At 44.1% G+C, this 22,353-nt stretch overlaps 1 protein-coding gene across 1 annotated transcript; it reads right to left on the bottom strand.

The window, feature by feature from the left end:
* Positions 1 to 7,475: 7,475 nt before the first annotated feature.
* LOC115101824 (CMRF35-like molecule 8) lies at positions 7,476 to 15,555 on the bottom strand. Its single transcript, XM_029621299.2, has 7 exons — positions 15,371 to 15,555; positions 14,864 to 15,193; positions 13,044 to 13,364; positions 10,635 to 10,733; positions 9,815 to 9,919; positions 9,537 to 9,586; positions 7,476 to 9,341 (listed from the first exon to the last, which is right to left on the bottom strand). Exons 1-7 carry the CDS (start codon positions 15,414 to 15,416, stop codon positions 9,015 to 9,017), a joined length of 1,278 nt encoding a protein of 425 aa, XP_029477159.1. The 5' UTR covers positions 15,417 to 15,555; the 3' UTR covers positions 7,476 to 9,014.
* Between the last annotated feature and the right edge of the window lie 6,798 nt (positions 15,556 to 22,353).

Raw genomic sequence — 22,353 nt, forward strand, 5'->3', positions numbered from 1 at the left:
CCTCCCAGCTGCCCACTGCACTGAGGCTAGGTAACACGGTCTCCACCGATAAATCCACGATTATCGAAAGCTTCAATAAGCACTTCTCAACGGCTGGCCATGCCTTCCGCCTGGCTACTCCAACCTCGGCCAACAGCTCCGCCCCCCGCAGCTCCTCGCCCAAGCCTCTCCAGGTTCTCCTTTACCCAAATCCAGATAGCAGATGTTCTGAAAGAGCTGCAAAACCTAGACCCGTACAAATCAGCTGGGCTTGACAATCTGGACCCTCTATTTCTGAAACTATCTGCCGCCATTGTCGCAACCCCTATTACCAGCCTGTTCAACCTCTCTTTCATATCGTCTGAGATCCCCAAGGATTGGAAAGCTGCCGCAGTCATCCCCTCTTCAAAGGGGGAGACACCCTGGACCCAAACTGCTATAGACCTATATCCATCCTGCCCTGCCTATCTAAGGTCTTCGAAAGCCAAGTCAACAAACAGGTCACTGACCATCTCGAATCCCACCGTACCTTCTCCGCTGTGCAATCTGGTTTCCGAGCCGGTCACGGGTGCACCTCAGCCACGCTCAAGGTACTAAACGATATCATAACCGCTATCGATAAAAGACAGTACTGTGCAGCCGTCTTCATCGACCTTGCCAAGGCTTTCGACTCTGTCAATCACCATATTCTTATCGGCAGACTCAGTAGCCTCGGTTTCTCGGATGACTGCCTTGCCTGGTTCACCAATTACTTTGCAGACAGAGTTCAGTGTGTCAAATCGGAGGGCATGCTGTCCGGTCCTCTGGCAGTCTCTATGGGGGTGCCACAGGGTTCAATTCTCGGGCCGACTCTTTTCTCTGTATATATCAATGATGTTGCTCTTGCTGCGGGCGATTCCCTGATCCACCTCTACGCAGACGACACCATTCTATATCCTTTCGGCCCGTCATTGGACACTGTGCTATCTAACCTCCAAACGAGCTTCAATGCCATACAGCACTCCTTCCGTGGCCTCCAACTGCTCTTAAACGCGAGTAAAACCAAATGCATGCTTTTCAACCGATCGCTGCCTGCACCCGCATGCCCGACTAGCATCACCACCCTGGATGGTTCCGACCTTGAATATGTGGACATCTATAAGTACCTAGGTGTCTGGCTAGACTGCAAACTCTCCTTCCAGACTCACATCAAACATCTCCAATCGAAAATCAAATCAAGAGTCGGCTTTCTATTCCGCAACAAAGCCTCCTTCACTCACGCCGCCAAGCTTACCCTAGTAAAACTGACTATCCTACCGATCCTCGATTTCGGCGATGTCATCTACAAAATGGCTTCCAACACTCTACTCAGCAAACTGGATGCAGTCTATCATAGTGCCATCCGTTTTGTCACCAAAGCACCTTATACCACCCACCACTGCGACTTGTATGCTCTAGTCGGCTGGCCCTCGCTACATATTCGTCGCCAGACCCACTGGCTCCAGGTCATCTACAAGTCCATGCTAGGTAAAGCTCCGCCTTATCTCAGTTCACTGGTCACGATGGCAACACCCATCCGTAGCACACGCTCCAGCAGGTGTATCTCACTGATCATCCCTAAAGCCAACACCTCATTTGGCCGCCTTTCGTTCCAGTACTCTGCTGCCTGTGACTGGAATGAACTGCAAAAATCGCTGAAGTTGGAGACTTTTATCTCCCTCACCAACTTCAAACATCAGCTATCCGAGCAGCTAACCGATCGCTGCAGCTGTACATAGTCTATTGGTAAATAGCCCACCCATTTTCACCTACCTCATCCCCATACTGTTTTTATACTGTTTTTTTATTTTATTTATTTACTTTTCTGCTCTTTTGCACACCAATATCTCTACCTGTACATGACCATCTGATCTTTTATCACCCCAGTGTTAATCTGCAAAATTGTATTATTCGCCTACCTCCTCATGCCTTTTGCACACATTGTATATAGACTGCCCATTTTTTTTCTACTGTGTTATTGACTTGTTAATTGCTTACTCCATGTGTAACTCTGTGTTGTCTGTTCACACTGCTATGCTTTATCTTGGCCAGGTCGCAGTTGCAAATGAGAACTTGTTCTCAACTAGCCTACCTGGTTAAATAAAGGTGAAATAAAAAATAAAATAAAAAACTCTGCTCTCCCCAGTCTAACCTTGGCTTTAGTAGGGTGGTCAACACTCTGCTCTCCCCAGTCTAACCTTGGCTTTAGTAGGGTGGTCAGCACTCTGCTCTCCCCAGTCTAACCTTGGCTTTAGTAGGGTGGTCGGCACTCTGCTCTCCCCAGTCTAACCTTGGCTTTAGTAGGGTGGTCAACACTCTGCTCTCCCCAGTCTAACCTTGGCTTTAGTAGGGTGGTCAGCACTCTGCTCTCCCCAGTCTAACCTTGGCTTTAGTAGGGTGGTCAGCACTCTGCTCTCCCCAGTCTAACCTTGGCTTTAGTAGGGTGGTCGGCACTCTGCTCTCCCCAGTCTAACTTTGGCTTTAGTAGGGTGGTCGGCACTCTGCTCTCCCCAGTCTAACTTTGGCTTTAGTAGGGTGGTCGGCACTCTGCTCTCCCCAGTCTAACTTTGGCTTTAGTAGGGTGGTCGGCACTCTGCTCTCCCCAGTCTGTCTATGGAGAGCGCTGCTCAAAGCACGGAGTCTAATTTGTCCTCTTTGTTGTTTTAAACTCTCTGCAAAACTTCATACGGGTCAAGAAAGCACAATCTTTCACGATTTTTTTGAAATAGTAATACTGTTTTAAAAGTACAGATCAACCACAATACTCTGTTTCTATGTTTTCTGCTCTTTGTCTCCCTTACGACCCTTTCAGAAAAAAAGTCACAATCTCAAGGATTTTGAAAACAGTCTATGCAAAATATCTATCCTCAAATTGAAAGCGATTGATCAGCTTTGAATCTATATGTTGTTTTTGAGAGACAGAGAGTGGGAGAGAGAGGGTGTGAGAGTGGGAATGGGAGGTGTATCTCATGTTGATAGCAAGCCCCAAGCCAAATGAAGAGGAGAGGTGTGTGAGTGAATGTGAGAGGATTATGACAGAGCTGTTTGTTCAGGAAAATAAACAAAATGGCTAAAATCTTCATAAAACTGAGCACATAACTTTTTATTGCTTTATATGAAATTAACATTTTAAAAAATTCAGAATTTCAGAAAATCTGCCACAAAATCAAGCATTTTTGGAAATCACTTAAAAAAAGTATTTATCCTGGAGGGGCTGATTAGCATATTGTATATCACTAGCATGTTGTATATCACTAGCATGTTGTCTATCACTAGCATGTTGTATATCACTAGCATGTTGTGTATCACTAGCATGTTGTCTATCACTAGCATGTTGTCTATCACTAGCATGTTGTATATTACTAGCATGTTGTATATCACTAGCATGTTGTATATCACTAGCATGTTGTGATACAACTTGCAGACTTGTTTTCGAGTTGCTGTGCGTTTTGTTGACAACCTATTTTGCTACCTGACAACTTTATGGTTTTTACTTTTTAATTACCGTTTATATATATATTTTTTCCCCCTCAACTTTTTCACTCCGGACGCTTTATCTGGACACGATTCGTCAGGACCTCCAACAGCCGAAGCTAAGTAGTAACATTAACATGATGCCTTCTAATTGCAGTCGCTGTACTCGCCTTACGGCGAGGATAGCTGTGCTACAAGCCCAGCTTCAGACACAATCGTTAGGCAAGGGTAATTTTAGTGTAGGAAAGGATGAAACAGCGTCTGTGCCACCAGTAAGTACAGATAGTAGTATAAATCCCCTGGCACAGTCCCCGCAGCCGGACAACTTTCTCACGGTTTCTGGAAGGAAATGCAGTAGGAATGCTCAACCGGTGTCGCTCATTCAGCCGACAGAAACTTTCAACCGGTTTTCCCCATTAAGCAGCGAGTCGGAGTCAGAGGCCGAGTCTTCTCTGGTCTCTACTCCTCTCGTTACGGGGTCTGAGACGCCGAAGCTTCCCACCATTAGCTCTGACAAATTGAAAACTCTAGTCATTGGCGACTCCATTACCCGCAGTATTAGACTTAAAACGAATCATCCAGCGATCATACACTGTTTACCAGGGGGCAGGGCTACCGACGTTAAGGCTAATCTGAAGATGGTGCTGGCTAAAGCTAAAACTGGTGAGTGTAGAGAGTATAGAGATATTGTTATCCACGTCGGCACCAACGATGTTAGGATGAAACAGTCAGAGATCACCAAGCGCAACATAGCTTCTGCGTGTAAATCAGCTAGAAAGATGTGTCGGCATCGAGTAATTGTCTCTGGCCCCCTCCCAGTTAGGGGGAGTGATGAGCTCTACAGCAAAGTCTCACAACTCAATCGCTGGTTGAAAACTGTTTTCTGCCCCTCCCAAAAGATAGAATTTGTAGATAATTGGCCCTCTTTCTGGGACTCACCCACAAACAGGACCAAGCCTGACCTGCTGAGGAGTGACGGACTCCATCCTAGCTGGAGGGGTGCTCTCATCTTATCTACCAACATAGACAGGGCTCTAACTCCTCTAGCTCCACAATGAAATAGGGTGCAGGCCAGGCAGCAGGCTGTTAGCCAGCCTGCCAGCATAGTGGAGTCTGCCACTAGCACAGTCAGTGTAGTCAGCTCAGCTATCACCATTGAGACCGTGTCTGTGCCTCGACCTAGGTTGGGCAAAACTAAACATGGTGGTGTTCGCCTTAGCAATCTCACTAGGACCACCTCCATTCCTGTCATTATTGAAAGAGATCATGATACCTCACATCTCAAAATAGGGCTACTTAATGTTAGATCCCTTACTTCAAAGGCAATTATAGTCAATGAACTAATCACTGATCATAATCTTGATGTGATTGGCCTGACTGAAACATGGCTTAAGCCTGATTAATTTACTGTGTTAAATGAGGCCTCACCTCCTGGCTACACTAGTGACCATATCCCCCGTGCATCCCGCAAAGGCGGAGGTGTTGCTAACATTTACGATAGCAAATTTCAATTTACAAAAAAAAATGACGTTTTCGTCTTTTGAGCTTCTAGTCATAAAATCTATGCAGCCTACTCAATCACTTTTTATAGCTACTGTTTACAGGCCTCCTGGGCCATATACAGCGTTCCTCACTGAGTTCCCTATCGGACCTTGTAGTCATAGCAGATAATATTCTAATCTTTGGTGACTTTAATATTCACATGGAAAAGTCCACAGACCCACTCCAAAAGGCTTTCGGAGCCATCATCGACTCAGTGGGTTTTGTCCAACATGTCTCTGGACCCACTCACTGTCACAGTCATACGCTGGACCTAGTTTTGTCCCATTGAATAAATGTTGTGGATCTTAATGTTTTTCCTCATAATCCTGGACTATCGGACCACCATTTTATTACGTTTGCAATTGCAACAAATAATCTGCTCAGACCCCAACCAAGGAACATCAAAAGTCGTGCTATAAATTCACAGACAACACAAAGATTCCTTGATGTCCTTCCAGATTCCCTCTATCTACCCAAGGACGCCAGAGGACAAAAATCAGTTAACCACCTAACTGAGGAACTCAATTTAACCTTGCGCAATACCCTAGATGCAGTTGCACCCCTAAAAACTAAAAACATTTCTCATAAGAAACTAGCTCCCTGGTACACAGAAAATACCCGAGCTCTGAAGCAAGCTTCCAGAAAATTGGAACGGAAATGGCGCCACACCAAACTGGAAGTCTTCCGACTAGCTTGGAAAGACAGTACCGTGCAGTACCGAAGAGCCCTTACTGCTGCTCGATCATCCTATTTCTCTAACTTAATTGAGGAAAATAAGAACAATCCGAAATTCCTTTTTGATACTGTCGCAAAGCTAACTAAAAAGCAGCATTCCCCAAAAGAGGATGACTTTCACATTAGCAGTGATAAATTCATGAACTTCTTTGAGGAAAAGATTATGATTATTAGAAAGCAAATTACGGACTCCTCTTTAAATCTGCGTATTCCTTCAAAGCTCAGTTGTCCTGAGTCTGCACATCTCTCCCATGACCTAGGATCAAGAGAGACGCTCAAATGTTTTAGTACTATATCTCTTGACACAATGATGAAAATAATCATGGCCTCTAAACCTTCAAGCTGCATACTGGACCCTTTTCCAACTAAACTACTGAAAGAGCTGCTTCCTGTGCTTGGCCCTCCTATGTTGAACATAATAAACGGCTCTCTATCCACCGGATGTGTACCAAACTCACTAAAAGTGGCAGTAATAAAGCCTCTCTTGAAAAAGCCAAACCTTGACCCAGAAAATATAAAAAACTATCGGCCTATATCGAATCTTCCATTCCTCTCAAAAATTTTAGAAAAGCTGTTGTGCAGCAACTTACTGCCTTCCTGAAGACAAACAATGTATACAAAATGCTTCAGTCTGGTTTTAGACCCCATCATAGCACTGAGACGGCACTTGTGAAGGTGGTAAATTACATTTTAATGGCATCGGACCGAGGCTCTGCATCTGTCCTCGTGCTCCTAGACCTTAGTGCTGCTTTTGATACCATCGATCACCACATTCTTTTGGAGAGATTGGAAACCCAAATTGGTCTACACGGACAAGTTCTGGCCTGGTTTAGATCTTATCTGTCGGAAAGATATCAGTTTGTCTCTGTGAATGGTTTGTCCTCTGACAAATCAACTGTAAATTTCGGTGTTCCTCAAGGTTCTGTTTTAGGACCACTATTGTTTTCACTATATATTTTACCTCTTGGGGATGTTATTCGAAAACATAATGTTAACTTTCACTGCCTTGCGGATGACACACAGCTGTACATTTCAATGAAACATGGTGAAGCCCCAAAATTGCCCTCGCTAGAAGCCTGTGTTTCAGACATAAGGAAGTGGATGGCTGCAAACGTTCTACTTTTAAACTCGGACTAAACAGAGATGCTTGTTCTAGGTCCCAAGAAACAAAGAGATCTTCTGTTGAATCTGACAATTAATCTTAATGGTTGTACAGTCGTCTCAAATAAAACTGTGAAGGACCTCGGCGTTACTCTGGACCCTGATCTCTCTTTTGAAGAACATATCAAGACCATTTCAAGGACAGCTTTTTTCCATCTATGTAACATTGCAAAAATCAGAAACTTTCTGTCCAAAAATGATGCAGAAAAATTCATCCATGCTTTTGTCACTTCTAGGTTAGACTACTGCAATGCTCTACTTTCCGGCTACCCTGATAGAGCACCAAATAAACTTCAGTTGGTGCTAAATACGGCTGCTAGAATCCTGACTAGAACCAAAAAATGTGATCATATTACTCCAGTGCTAGCCTCTCTACACTGGCTTCCTGTCAAAGCAAGGGCTGATTTCAAGGTTTTACTGCTAACCTACAAAGCATTACATGGGCTTGCTCCTACCTATCTCTCTGATTTGGTCCTGCCGTACATACCTACACGTACGCTACGGTCACAAGACGCAGGCCTCCTAATTGTCCCTAGAATTTCTAAGCAAACAGCTGGAGGCAGGGCTTTCTCTTATAGAGCTCCATTTTTATGGAACGGTCTGCCTACCCATGTCAGAGACGCAAACTCGGTCTCAACCTTTAAGTCTTTACTGAAGACTCATCTCTTCAGTGGGTCATATGATTGAGTGTAGTCTGGCCCAGGAGTGGGAAGGTGAACGGAAAGGCTCTGGAGCAACGAACCGCCCTTGCTGTCTCTGCCTGGCCGGTTCCCCTCTTTCCACTGGGATTCTCTGCCTCTAACCCTATTACAGGGGCTGAGTCACTGGCTTACTGGGGCTCTCTCATGCCGTCCCTGGAAGGGGTGCGTTACCTGAGTGGGTTCATTCACTGATGTGGTCATTCTGTCTGGGTTGGCGCCCCCCCTTGGGTTGTGCCATGGCGGAGATCTTTGTGGGCTATACTCAGCCTTGTCTCAGGATGGGAAGTTGGTGGTTGAAGATATCCCTCTAGTGGTGTGGGGGCTGTGCTTTGGCAAAGTGGGTGGGGTTATATCCTTCCTGTTTGGCCCTGTCCGGGGGTGTCCTCGGATGGGGCGACAGTGTCTCCTGACCCCTCCTGCCTCCAGTAATTATGCTGCAGTAGTTTGTGTCGGGGGGCTAGGGTCAGTTTGTTATATCTGGTGTACTTCTCCTGTCCTATTCGGTGTCCTGTGTGAATCTAAGTGTGCGTTCTCTAATTCTCTCCTTCTCTCTTTCTTTCTCTCTCTCGGAGGACCTGAGCCCTAGGACCATGCCCCAGGACTACCTGACATGATGACTCCTTGCTGTCCCCAGTCCACCTGGCCGTGCTGCTGCTCCAGTTTCAACTGTTCTGCCTTATTATTATTGGACCATGCTGGTCATTTATGAACATTTGAACATCTTGGCCATATTCTGTTATAATCTCCACCCGGCACAGCCAGAAGAGGACTGGCCACCCCACATAGCCTGGTTCCTCTCTATGTTTCTTCCTAGGTTTTGGCCTTTCTAGGGAGTTTTTCCTAGCCACCGTGCTTCTACACCTGCATTGCTTGCTGTTTGGGGTTTTAGGCTGGGTTTCTGTACAGCACTTTGAGATATCAGCTGATGTACGAAGGGCTATATAAATACATTTGGATTGATTTGATTTGATTTGATGTTGTATATCACTAGCATGTTGAATATTACTAGCATGTTGTATATCACTAGCATGTTGTATATCACTAGCATGTTGTCTATCACTAGCATGTTGTATATCACTAGCATGTTGTATATCACTTGCAGCACCATTACACCAAGCAATGTTCTGAGTATGTGTAAATGTTCTTCAATGAATCACTTAGCGAATGTTCTCCCTGTTTGGTGTTTTAGAAAACGCAAGATACATATTCGGCCGTTGTAGGAACTATGCATCGTTAAAACACTTGTAAGCCTAAGTTCCATCGCTATCGGGAACTCAGGCCCTGATCTTGTAGCTGTTTTCTAAAAATTGTCGGTGGAACATATAGTTATAACTATTTTAATAACATGTCACTTATGATTTGTTGCCCGTGTGTATATGTCCCATGTGATTGGTTGTCAGTGACTCAGGCATCTCTGGGTTTGCTGACTGTATAATAGATGGGAGGAGCCTCAGAGGTGCTGTGTGGATGATTGACAGTAGAGTAGGCGGGGCTTTGACCAATGTTGACAGTGGCATAGTAACCAGGAGAAGTGCCCTCTTTAGCGATGGCGACAGTGGCCTCATTGGAGCAGCTGGGGACCTTGTGGAAGTTGACGTTGGCGTAGTTGAGAGAGTCAGAGGTGCTTGTGGGTAAGTTGGCGGTGGCGTAGATGGCGGTGGTCTCACCACCTGAACTGGACTGTAGGGGGCAGTCCTCTATCTCCTCATAGTCACCATCACCATGACAACCCTGGAGAGGAGGAAAAGGAGGAGAGGGACATGAGGACATGATGAGAGAGGGAAGAATATAGATTAGAACATGCTCTCTCTCTTTCCCTCTTTCCCTCTCTCGCTCTCTCTTTCTCTCGCTCACACACACACACACACACACACACACACACACACTCAGTCAGTTAAACAGACAGGCCCGCGCACACACACTGACCTCTCTGTTGATCCCAGTGTCTGTGTTCACCTTGGGTGCTGAGGAGTCAGCTGTGGAACACAACACACACACACACAGTGTCATACAATTCACACATGTCACTGTTGGGATGCAGCAGTCTGTTTAGGAGGTTTTCCGAGCCCTGTTCACAATGAGACCTCTATTTCTCAACCAGGGTCAAAGGAGGATTGTATATGCAAATTATTTATTTGAAATGAAAACTGGGTGCAAAAATATTAATTCCCCCTTATTTGACACAGTGTGTGCGTGTGTGTCACCTGTTTCCTTGTTGAATTTCCATCTATAGACTATGAACAGGCTGACCACAAGCACCAATAGCAGCATGACCAGAGTCCCAGATACTATGATGACCACTGATGTATCTGAACACAGAAACAAACAGTACCATTAGAACACATACTTTACAATCAGCACTTCTGTTCAACTTACATAGGGCCTTTTACACTGTGAAGTAAGATCTGCCTCTCTTCCACATCAGATGTTAACTTCCTGTCATTAGTCTTGGAACTGGTGGCCAACATTCATGCTTCATGTCTGGGTGCAGCTGTTAGCATACTGTATACACCATAGTATATAGACTAATGTGTTGACATTTGAAAAGGTTTTAATTCTTCATTTGGCTAACACAATAAATGATGTGTACTGGTATTCAAGTCATTCTTGCAGGGGCATGTGTTGTCAGAGAGACACTGTTTTTCTACTATACCTCTCAGAGTTCAAACTACACAGGAGCTTCCCATCTAAACCATATTGCACATAATGTTGCACACTTGAGTAATGCATTCATTCACAAATGTGTTGACATTTGAAAAGGTTTTAATTCTTCATTTGTCTAACACAATAAATGATGTGTTCTGGTATTCAAGTTATTCTTGCAGGGGCATGTGTTGTCAGAGAGACACTGTTTTTCTACTATACCTCTCAGAGTGGGCAATCTGGTGTAGTATCCCACACTACCTGCGGATGTGGCTTGGGAATCTGATTCCAAAGTCAAATTTGACGCAAGATACATCTCTTTACACTACAAAAATATGTTTACAAACTAGCGTAGTGTAAAAAGGCTCAAGGTTTATTTACCAGATCTGTTGTGTGTTGATGTTAAGATGGATGATGGTGATGACACGGATGATGGTGAGACGGAGGTGGCAATAGGTGGTGATGATAAAGTTGGTGAAACTGGGTTTGAGAGGGAGAGAAAGTGAGAGCGTGTCTCATACATTACAGTATGTGTGTGTAACAGATGAAATGACTCAAATACTACCAGGGTCGGGGTCAATCCCATTTAAATTACAGTCAATTCAGAAAGTAAACCAATTTTTAATTCCAAAATTATTTGTCATTAGCTAGGTTTCCATCCAAGTAGCGACAGAGTTTCATGCAAATGTGATCAAATCTGCATTAAGAAAAATATGCGAAATTTTCAACCAGTGGTTTCCACTAAACAAACTTGTTGCGGAGCGTGATGACGTAGTTCACACAAAATGTACTTTTTTTACTTAAGTTTTAATTTACCGAATAAAAACAGAAAGTTCAATGTGTTTCCATCGTATTTTCAACTCCACCGATAGTTTTGACAAAAACTGTTACGTTAAATAGCAAATGAGCCTACGCTGGACTTGGCATGTGTGCTCTAGCCAACAACCCATAGATACAGTAGACTGTGAGGGTACTGGGTAGGCTAGTCTACATTATGAGATTATTATGGATAAGCACAAGAATATTTATATTTGTCAAACGGCAGTCAAACATCAATCAATTTGTCACCAGAATAAGACCCTCGATAGTCATTGGAGAGAACCATCAAGCTCATCACCATGTACTTTCACCACCCTGTGAACTTCATCACAAGTTATTTCATCTGCAGCCTAATAAACTGCAAAGTTTACTTTGATATGATGGTTATTATATAAATATTTGTGCATAAAGGTGTTTCCACAACTATATCTCGCAAAATTAATTTTACCGACACAAGAAGGCCCCACCATCTCAAAAGAACAAATTCTCTCTCAGCATATCTATACAATTGTACCCGAAACTAGCTGAATCCATCACAGCTGTTGTGAATTTTTTTATCTTCATAAAAACTGTGGATGGAAGTGTGGTAATGAAAGCATTGAAGAGAAGCTAAATTTCATTGTACTTCCTGAAATGTTTGAAATGTAAATGTACCCTGACCACAAGACTATATACACAACTCCAACACCATCATTAAGTTTGCCGATGACACAACAGTGGTAGGCCTGATCACCGTCAACGATGAGATGGCCTGTAGGGAGGTCAGAGACCTGGCCGTGTGGTACCAGGACAACATCCTCTCCCTCAACGTGATCAAGACTAAGGAGATGATTGTGGACTACAGGAAAAAGAGGACCGAGCACACCCCCATTCTCATCGACAGGGCTGTAGTAGAGCAGGTGGGAGCTTCAAGTTCCTTGGCGTCCACGTCGACAACAAACTAGAATGGTCCAAACACACCAAGACAGTCGTGAAGAGGGCATGACAAAGCCTATTCCAGATCAGGAGACTGAAAATATTTGGCATGGGTCCTGAGATCCTCAAAAGGTTCTACAGCTGCACCATCGAGAGCATCCTGACTGGTTGCATCACTGCCTGGTATGGGAACTGCTTGGCCTTTGACCGCAAGGCACTACAGAGGGTACAGTAGTGTGTACGGCCCAGTACATCACAGGGGCTAAGCTGCCTGCCATCCAGTACCTCTATACCAGGTGTTGTCAGAGGAAGGCCCTAAAAATTGTCAGATTCCAGCCACCCTAGTCATTCACTGTACTCTCTGCTACCGCACGGCAAGTGGCAACGAGCACCAAGTCTAGGTCCAAGAGGCTTCTAAACAGCTTCTACCCCCAAGCCATAAGACTCCTGAACATCTAATCAAATAGCTACCCAGACTATTTGCATTGCCCCCCTCCCCCCTTTTACACCGCTGCAACTCTCTGTTGTTATGATCTATGCATGGTCACTTTAATAACCCTACCTACATGTACATATTACCTGAATTACCTGGACTAACCGGTGCATTGACCCTGTACCGGTACCCCCCTGTCTATAGTCTGGCTATTGTTTTTTTACCACTGCTCTTTAATTACTTGTTACTTTTATTTCTTATTTTTATCTTTTTTAAACTGCATTGTTGGTTAGGAGCTCATAAGTAAGCATTTCACTGTAAGGTCTACACTTGTTGTATTAGGCACATGTGACTAATACAATTTGATTTGATACTCACTGACAGGCGTAAAGAAGGAAGTGTGGTTTCTGCTCTTCCTGTTGAGATATTTTTGTTGTCATTCGTGTCTCTCTCTCTCTCTCTCTCTCTCTCTCTCTCTCTCAGGTGCAAATACCCTAAATACATACGTACATTAAGTAAGTACATTTAATCACACATGAAGTTAAGCTGTGGTCACTGACACAGCTGTGTCCTGATCAATATGTCTCACAATGCAGAACAGGCAAATTAAAGAAATGTCTTACTCTTGATAACAAGCTGAACTGCTGACAGGGTATTGGTTGTGTGGTTGTTCTGTACACCACAGAGATATCTCCCAGCATCCTCTTGGGTTAGTCTGGTGATGGTCACGGTGAATGCTCCGGCTGTCCTGTTGTCGAACAGTGAGAACCTCCCGTTCTGGCTTTTGGTTGTTGTCACTTTTACATCAACTAGACACTTAGATAGTGTATTCGCTTTGCAAAAGTATTTCTCATTGTCTTCATTTTTTTCATTATACATACAATGGATGGAGACTGACCGTTCTTCATAGCCTGTCACTTCAGCTGGGTTTTCACAACACCAATCTGTAATTTTAAACAAACATGTAGGAGCACAGAATGAAATGTGTTCCCTTTTGTCGAGGATCGCATAATTCATGCATAAATCGGACGATTTATTTATTTATTTATTTGTAATAATGACAATTACAACAATACTGAATGAACACTTATTTTAACTTAATATAATACATCAATAAAATCAATTTAGCCTCAAGTAAATAATGAAACATGTTCAATTTGGTTTAAATAATGCAAAAACAAAGTGTTGGAGAAGAAAGTAAAAGTGCAATATGTACTATGTAAGAAAGCTAACGTTTCAGTTCCTTGCTCAGAACATGAGAACATATGAAAGCTGGTGGTTCCTTTTAACATGAGTCTTCAATATTCCCAGGTAAGAAGTTTTAGGTTGTAGTTATTATAGGAATTATAGGACTATCTCCCTCTACACCATTTGTATTTCATTAACTTTTGACTATTGGATGTTCTTATAGGCACTTTAGTATTGCCAGTGTAACAGTATAGCTTCCGTCCCTCTCTTCGCTCCTCCCTGGGCACAAACCAGGAACACAATGACAACAGCCACCCTCAAAGCAGTGTTACCCATGCAGAGCAAGGGGAACAACTACTAGAAGGCTCAGAGCGAGTGACGTTTGAAACACTATTAGCGCGCGCTAACTAGCTAGCCATTTCACTTCGGTTACACCAGCCTCATCTCGGGAGTTGATAGGCTTGAAGTCATAAACAGCGCAATGCTTGATGCACAGTGAAGAGCTGCTGGCAAAACGCACAAAAGTGCTGTTTGAATGAATGTTTACGCGCCTGCTTCTGCCTACCATCGCTTAGTCAGATACTTAGATACTTGTATGCTCAGTCAGATTATATGCAACGCAGAACACGGTAGATAATATCTAGTAATATCATTATTAACCATGTGTAGTTAACTAGTGATTTTGATTGATTGTTTTTTATAAGATTAGTTTAATGCTATCTAGCAACTTACCTTGACTTACTGCATTCGCGTAACAGGCAGTTTCCTTGTGGAGTGCAATGAGAGAGAGGCAGGTCGTTATTGCGTTGGACTAGTTAACTGTAAGGTTGCATGATTGGATCCCCGAGCTGACAATGTAAAAATCTGTCGTTCTGCCCCTGAACGAGGCAGTTAACCCAGCGTTCCTAGGCCGTCATTGAAAATAAGAAAGTGTTCTTAACTGACTTGCCTAGTTAAATAAAAGTATTAAAAAATAATAATAATAATAATTTAAATCGGCAAATCGGCGCACAAAAATACCGATTTCCGATTGTTATGAAAACTTGGAATCGGCCCTAATTAATCGATCATTCAGATTAATCGATCGACCTCTAATTGAGTCAATAAAAAATATGCCTGAAATCTTGAGTAATGTGTAGGGATCTCAAGTTAGGATTCGGGCCAGTAGCAGAGACCTCATTAGGAATGTTTAATGTAAAATGTTGAGTATGAAAGTGGTAAAGTTTTGAGGATGAGAATCAGAGGTTTACAGTACCTCCATGCACTTCAGGGTCCAGTCCAAATCGTTCCACTCCACACCAGTATGTTCCAGCACCATCTGACATCAGGTTGGTGATGGTCACAATGAAGACTCTGACCCCTTTGTCGTCATATAGGGAGTATCTCCATTTAGAGCTTCGTTCTTCATCCTCAGTCTCAATATCATTGTCTCCCAAAAATGTTATACACTCCATTTTGCTGCCTTTGCATATGTACTTCTGGTGGCTCCTCCACTCCTCTCTATAGGGGCATCTGATCTCTGCCTTGCCTCCCTTATATCTTTCCACTGTGATCAACTCTGCTGAACACACACTCCACATAGCAGCTGTAGGACACACCAACAGTCTCATTACAAATAGTACAAACACCCCAGCTTCCATTTCACATACTGTAAGAGGGGTTTCTACTCTGAACGAGTTACACTGTAAAATGTTACAACCAAATGTATCCAACTATAGAGAGGAGACACTGGACATGTGTTCATTCAGTCTGATGTACTCACCTAAGAGGAGGACAACCTTCAGTGTGAGGACCAGCAGGATAACCATGATGACTTGTGGCTCCCAGCTAGTTCAAGTCTCTTTAGACGCTGTACACCCTGTTTACTCCAGTCCCCTCAATACTTCTACGTCCAGTTACCACCCCAGTACAGGAAGGTCTGCTCCTGCAGTGTGTATGAGAACCACTCTGAGTGTGTGTTAGTGTGTGTAGAGCAGGAAGTTGTTTGACTAATTACTTCCTGAAATAATTTCACTACTCGGTAAAACTTGTTAATATCATCCAGAAATAATCCGTAAATGAGTCATTTATAAATAGCTTTCTCGTCATTCATTAATCATAATATATATGGACAATTATTCAAACAACTTTTAAAATATGTATTAACAGTTATTAATTAGGGTGGCAGGTAGCCCAGCAGTTAGGAGCATTGGGCCAGCTTGCTGGTTCAAATCCCCAAGCACACTAAATGAAAAATATGCCTGTGCCCTTGAGCAAGGCAATTAACCTTAATTGTTCCTGTAAGTTGCTCCGGATAAGAGAGTCTGTGAAATGACAAAAATGTAAATGATTAATAAGATATAGATCCTTATAAACTTATATTAACTTATAAACCTTATTATAAACTTACATATGGAATTATTTTAAGATGGTCATGCCATGGCTCATTTAGGTATCTGATTTTTAATTTAAGGACCCTTTTAGGTATAAAAAAGTTTCTATTTAAAAATGATGTTATAAAATATTGAATCTGTCCATAGACACGCATTGATTAACACATTCATAAATGTCAAAAAAGATAGTCAAAAAATGAATCATAAGGAACGAGTTTTTGAAGTGTCTGTCTTATAACTAGGAGATATAAGAAAGCTTGACACATATTTAACCCCTTATTTTTGTTGGCACAAAACTGCCTCCATACTTCCATTCATTTATATGAGTTACCTTCAGACGAATTATGTGAACACCCTCGTGTTTGTGACAGTCTACACTTTCTACAGTGGGGTCATATTCGTTTGTAGCCCAAATGGTTCGGATGCTACAGACAAAAGACTCCCGACAAATCCCGTGGCACTTGTGGGGGGTCGTAGAGCATAACCAAACTGTTCGGATAACTAAACTGTTTTTGGCATGTCTCCTATCTGACAAACAGCACTGTAGCTCTGTGGCATAGGTGGATGTGGTGGATTGAGATGCAGCACATGCAAAAAACATATCTCTAGCTTTAACTCAAGTATTAATAAACACCTTACTGTCATGACGTTGCCCTGTTGGGTGAGGTTTATGACCCCCCCATAAATACCTTTCCCCCTTTTCTCTCCACTCTACAGAATGGACTCTTGGAAAGCCCTTCGCTAACTTAGAGAGAGTATGGTAACATCAAAAATTTGGGAATTGGAACAATATTTCCCTTTCTCAACCAGTTGAAAGTGTCCATTGGTACATAAAGAATATGATGTCAGATCAGTTGGTGTCTGGGACATTATATCTGATGATAGGATGACATAAATTGCATCTTGGAAAGTCTACATATTCTAGTTATCCGATTCACATGGAATTGTTGTACAATTTAAATGTTTAAATATGAAACTATTTGTGAAAAGATTAACTGTAATTTTAGTTTCTAAATGAGAGAATTGTTTTCATAAGTAAACTATGCTCACTCAGTGGCCACAACCAAGTGAGCAGACATCGGTTGAGAACTATGAAACACACCCTTCTCTCCCCCAATACAAAAGCCCGTTGACGGAAGTCAAACTCAGTTCCCGATGACGTTCCCGATACATTTAAAAGGGCTAATTTCAACTACAACCTAACGAAATTAACATTTAATTCCAGGAATGTTAGGACTGCTGTCCTAACGTTTAAAAGGGCGAATTTCAAAGTGGAGGTGACGATCACCACACTGGAATGGTGAATTTCGACTAGACCAGCCAAAACACAGTGCGAGCTGATTATGGCAACTTGGTATGAACTTTGAACGATTATTCATTAAAGAAGAAGTGATACCTCCTAGACGTCAAGTTATCAGCTGCAGCTGTAAACTTACGTGGCCTAGGAAAGGACAGACAATCTCCTAATAACGACAGGGTACTTTAATGTATCTGCTCTACAACACTAAGAAATTCGACCCATCTATCGAAGCGCAGCTCAGCGTAAATATATATATCTTGCATTTTCCTTTTCCGAATGGGCGGTTATTAGAATGCATAAGATTCTGTAGTTACGGTAGCATAGCTTCTCAAGTACCGATAGAGACCCAATCTCTTTGTCCCTCAGTCCTCCCGCTCTTTCCTTCAAACCCAACCCCTTCCTTTGTGTAACCAGCCATCATATCGGGTTAGCCCACTATGGGCGTTTCATGACATTATTAGTAATCAATGTGTGATCTATCCTGTGTATATATATATATATGTAATTCTGTGTGATTATTTAGGTATTTAGTAAATAAATAATTAACTCAATTTGTGTATTGCTGATTCAACTTGTTAGCTAGGGTTAGTGCTGATAACCAAGTACTTACGACAAGCAGAATGAGACCGATCGAGGTGACGATTAATAATTGACTGCTATTGATATAAAAGATCTTCAGATCTTTAAGAGAGTGGATTCAAGAGATAGCCGCTCGATTTAAAATAATGCTTCCGTGGTGACCCAGGTTATTAATGGTTTAATTCAATCACGTAATCAATTAAACGTTAGGTAATCGATTTGATAAAATAGCATGTTATATAATTTAATCAGTCAGAGACATGACATTGCTGTTTATACTAACTGTGAGCCATGTCCAGAGTCGAGGCTTCTGGGATTCTGAATCACGTTCACAGGTCAAGAAATTCTGCCCAGACATCTCAATGGCAACCGATTGGATTCTGGGTGCAGAGATGACCTTGTAGATCATTAATATCTTATTCTTTATCAGACTGTGTTTCACTGAACCATTTTCTACATGGAACATTGTAAGACTGATACATTTTTTGCTATGACCATCCATAGGAGACCCTGGAGAGAGAGGGCAGGGAGGAGATCCACAAAGCCATGTAATCCCTGCTCTCCAGGCTCCTGGAGCAGAGTAGGACCACCATCCAGGCATTCTGGACCTACCTGGCAAAGGACTGCAGACTGCAGGCCCCCCTGACCAGCATACAACCAGTTAGTTGTATGCGGGTACTAAAAATCTGTGGAACTAGTACCCGTGAGGGTAATTGGTCTATCCACAATACTGTGTTATTACCATTTAGCAGGTGTCCAGGCATTGTCCACCTCGGTCCACAGGGCGGTCACTCATCCAGATAGCGGCTGGTCAGCTCTGGGGCCACAGAGGAGATTACATTTACATTTAAGTCATTTAGCAGACGCTCTTATCCAGAGCGACTTACAAATTGGTGCATTCACCTTATGACATCCAGTGGAACAGTAGTGCATCTAAATATTTTAAGGGGGGTGAGAGGGATTACTTTATCCTATCCTAGGTATTCCTTAAAGAGGTGGGGTTTCAGGTGTCTCTGGAAGGTGGTGATTGACTCCGCTGTCCTGGCGTCGTGAGGGAGTTTGTTCCACCATTGGGGGGCCAGAGCAGCGAACAGTTTTGACTGGGCTGAGCGGGAACTGTACTTCCTCAGTGGTAGGGAGGCGAGCAGGCCAGAGGTGGATGAACGCAGTGCCCTTGTTTGGGTGTAGGGCCTGATCAGAGCCTGGAGGTACTGAGGTGCCGTTCCCCTCACAGCTCCGTAGGCAAGCACCATGGTCTTGTAGCGGATGCGAGCTTCAACTGGAAGCCAGTGGAGAGAGCGGAGGAGCGGGGTGACGTGAGAGAACTTGGGAAGGTTGAACACCAGACGGGCTGCGGCGTTCTGGATGAGTTGTAGGGGTTTAATGGCACAGGCAGGGAGCCCAGCCAACAGCGAGTTGCAGTAATCCAGACGGGAGATGACAAGTGCCTGGATTAGGACCTGCGCCGCTTCCTGTGTGAGGCAGGGTCGTACTCTGCGGATGTTGTAGAGCATGAACCTACAGGAACGGGCCACCGCCTTGATGTTGGTTGAGAACGACAGGGTGTTGTCCAGGATCACGCCAAGGTTCTTAGCGCTCTGGGAGGAGGACACAATGGAGTTGTCAACCGTGATGGCGAGATCATGGAACGGGCAGTCCTTCCCCGGGAGGAAGAGCAGCTCCGTCTTGCCGAGGTTCAGCTTGAGGTGGTGATCCGTCATCCACACTGATATGTCTGCCAGACATGCAGAGATGCGATTCGCATCTGCATAGCAATGATAGGAGAGACCATGTGAGGTTATGACAGAGCCAAGTGACTTGGTGTATAGCGAGAATAGGAGAGGGCCTAGAACAGAGCCCTGGGGGACACCAGTGGTGAGAGCACGTGGTGTGGAGACGGATTCTCGCCACGCCACCTGGTAGGAGCGACCTGTCAGGTAGGACGCAATCCAAGCGTGGGCCGCGCCGGAGATGCCCAACTCGGAGAGGGTGGAGAGGAGGATCTGATGGTTCACAGTATCGAAGGCAGCCGATAGGTCTAGAAGGATGAGAGCAGAGGAGAGAGAGTTAGCTTTAGCAGTGCGGAGCGCCTCCGTGATACAGAGAAGAGCAGTCTCAGTTGAATGACTAGTCTTGAAACCTGACTGATATGGATCAAGAAGGTCATTCTGAGTGAGATAGCGGGAGAGCTGGCCAAGGACGGCACGTTCAAGAGTTTTGGAGAGAAAAGAAAGAAGGGATACTGGTCTGTAGTTGTTGACATCGGAGGGATCGAGTGTAGGTTTTTTCAGAAGGGGTGCAACTCTCGCTCTCTTGAAGACGGAAGGGACGTAGCCAGCGGTCAGGGATGAGTTGATGAGCGAGGTGAGGTAAGGGAGAAGGTCTCCGGAAATGGTCTGGAGAAGAGAGGAGGGGATAGGGTCAAGCGGGCAGGTTGTTGGGCGGCCGGCCGTCACAAGACGCGAGATTTCATCTGGAGAGAGGGGAGAAAGAGGTCAGAGCACAGGGTAGGGCAGTGTGAGCAGAACCAGCGGTGTCGTTTGACTTAGCAAACGAGGATCGGATGTCGTCGACCTTCTTTTCAAAATGGTTGACGAAGTCATCTGCAGAGAGGGAGGAGGGGGGGAGGGGGAGGAGGATTCAGGAGGGAGGAGAATGTGGCAAAGAGCTTCCTAGGGTTAGAGGCAGATGCTTGGAATTTAGAGTGGTAGAAAGTGGCTTTAGCAGCAGAGAGAGAAGAGGAAAATGTAGAGAGGAGGGAGTGAAAGGATGCCAGGTCCGCAGGGAGGCGAGTTTTCCTCCATTTCCGCTCGGCTGCCCGGAGCCCTGTTCTGTGAGCTCGCAATGAGTCGTCGAGCCACGGAGCGGGAGAGGAGGACCGAGCCGGCCTGGAGGATAGGGGACATAGAGAGTCAAAGGATGCAGAAAGGGAGGAGAGGAGGGTTGAGGAGGCAGAATCAGGAGATAGGTTGGAGAAGGTTTGAGCAGAGGGAAGAGATGATAGGATGGAAGAGGAGAGAGTCGCGGGGGAGAGAGAGCGAAGGTTGGGACGGCGCGATACCATCCGAGTAGGGGCAGTGTGGGAAGTGTTGGATGAGAGCGAGAGGGAAAAGGATACAAGGTAGTGGTCGGAGACTTGGAGGGGAGTTGCAATGAGGTTAGTGGAAGAACAGCATCTAGTAAAGATGAGGTTGAGCGTATTTCTTGCCTTGTGAGTAGGGGGGGGAAGGTGAGAGGGTGAGGTCAAAAGAGGAGAGGAGTGGAAAGAAGGAGGCAGACAGGAATGAGTCAAAGGTAGACGTGGGGAGGTTAAAGTCGCCCAGAACTGTGAGAGGTGAGCCGTCCTCAGGAAAGGAGCTTATCAAGGCATCAAGCTCATTGATGAACTCTCCGAGGGAACCTGGAGGGCGATAAATGATAAGGATGTTAAGCTTGAAAGGGCTGGTAACTGTGACAGCATGGAATTCAAAGGAGGCGATAGACAGATGGGTAAGGGGAGAAAGAGAGAATGACCACTTGGGAGAGATGAGGATCCCGGTGCCACCACCCCGCTGACCAGAAGCTCTCGGGGTGTGCGAGAACACGTGGGCAGACGAAGAGAGAGCAGTAGGAGTAGCAGTGTTGTCTGTGGTGATCCATGTTTCCGTCAGTGCCAAGAAGTCGAGGGACTGGAGGGAGGCATAGGCTGAGATGAACTCTGCCTTGTGTTGTAGGAGATCCTCATCAAACAGGTGTTTGGATCTGGTGAGAAACGCTGGAACCACAACCCGAAACCTGATGACTGTAAACTGATGACTGTAAACGTTGTATTGTAAGTTGATAGGAGTGCACTGTAAATTTGTATTGCACTTTCACTGTAAATATGTAGCATATTGCATTTTCACTGTAAATCTGTATTGCACTTTCACTGTAAATATGTAGCCTCTTCCACTTTCACTGTAAATATGTAGCCTGTTGCATTTCACTGTCAATATGTAGCCCATTCCACTTTCACTGTAAATATGTAGCCTGTTGCATTTCACTGTCAATATGTAGCCCATTCCACTTTCACTGTAAATATGTAGCCTGTTGCATTTCACTGTCAATATGTAGCCCATTCCACTTTCACTGTAAATATGTAGCCTATTCCACTTTCACTGTAAATATGTAGCCTGTTGCATTTCACTGTCAATATGTAGCCCATTCCACTTTCACTGTAAATATGTAGCCTGTTGCATTTCACTGTAAATATGTAGCCTATTCCACTTTCACTGTAAATATGTAGCCTATTGCACTTTCACTGTAAATATGTAGCCTATTGCACTTTCACTGTAAATATGTAGCCTATTGCACTTTCAAATTAATTTTATTGTGTATTATTCTGTATTTTTATGTATTATGTACTTTGTCTTTTTAACCACATGACCAAATGAATTTTCCCCTGGTGAGATAATAAAGTTGATCTAATCTAATCTAGATATAATTTATCCGTCAGACAACGGCTAGATATGGTGA

The sequence above is a fragment of the Oncorhynchus nerka genome, linkage group LG20, assembly GCF_034236695.1.
Source record: "Oncorhynchus nerka isolate Pitt River linkage group LG20, Oner_Uvic_2.0, whole genome shotgun sequence".
NCBI classification, from domain to species: Eukaryota; Metazoa; Chordata; class Actinopteri; order Salmoniformes; family Salmonidae; genus Oncorhynchus; species Oncorhynchus nerka.

Excerpts from the sequence above, each read along its gene's own strand:
- LOC115101824 (XM_029621299.2), bottom strand. The coding sequence starts at position 15,416 with ATGGTTATCCTGCTGGTCCTCACACTGAAGGTTGTCCTCCTCTTAG. Across the intron at positions 13,365-14,863 it reads GGACCCTGAAGTGCATGGAG|ATTGGTGTTGTGAAAACCCA; the intron begins GTACTGTAAACC and ends TTAAAATTACAG. Across the intron at positions 9,920-10,634 it reads ATCAACACACAACAGATCTG|ATACATCAGTGGTCATCATA; the intron begins GTAAATAAACCT and ends TTCTGTGTTCAG.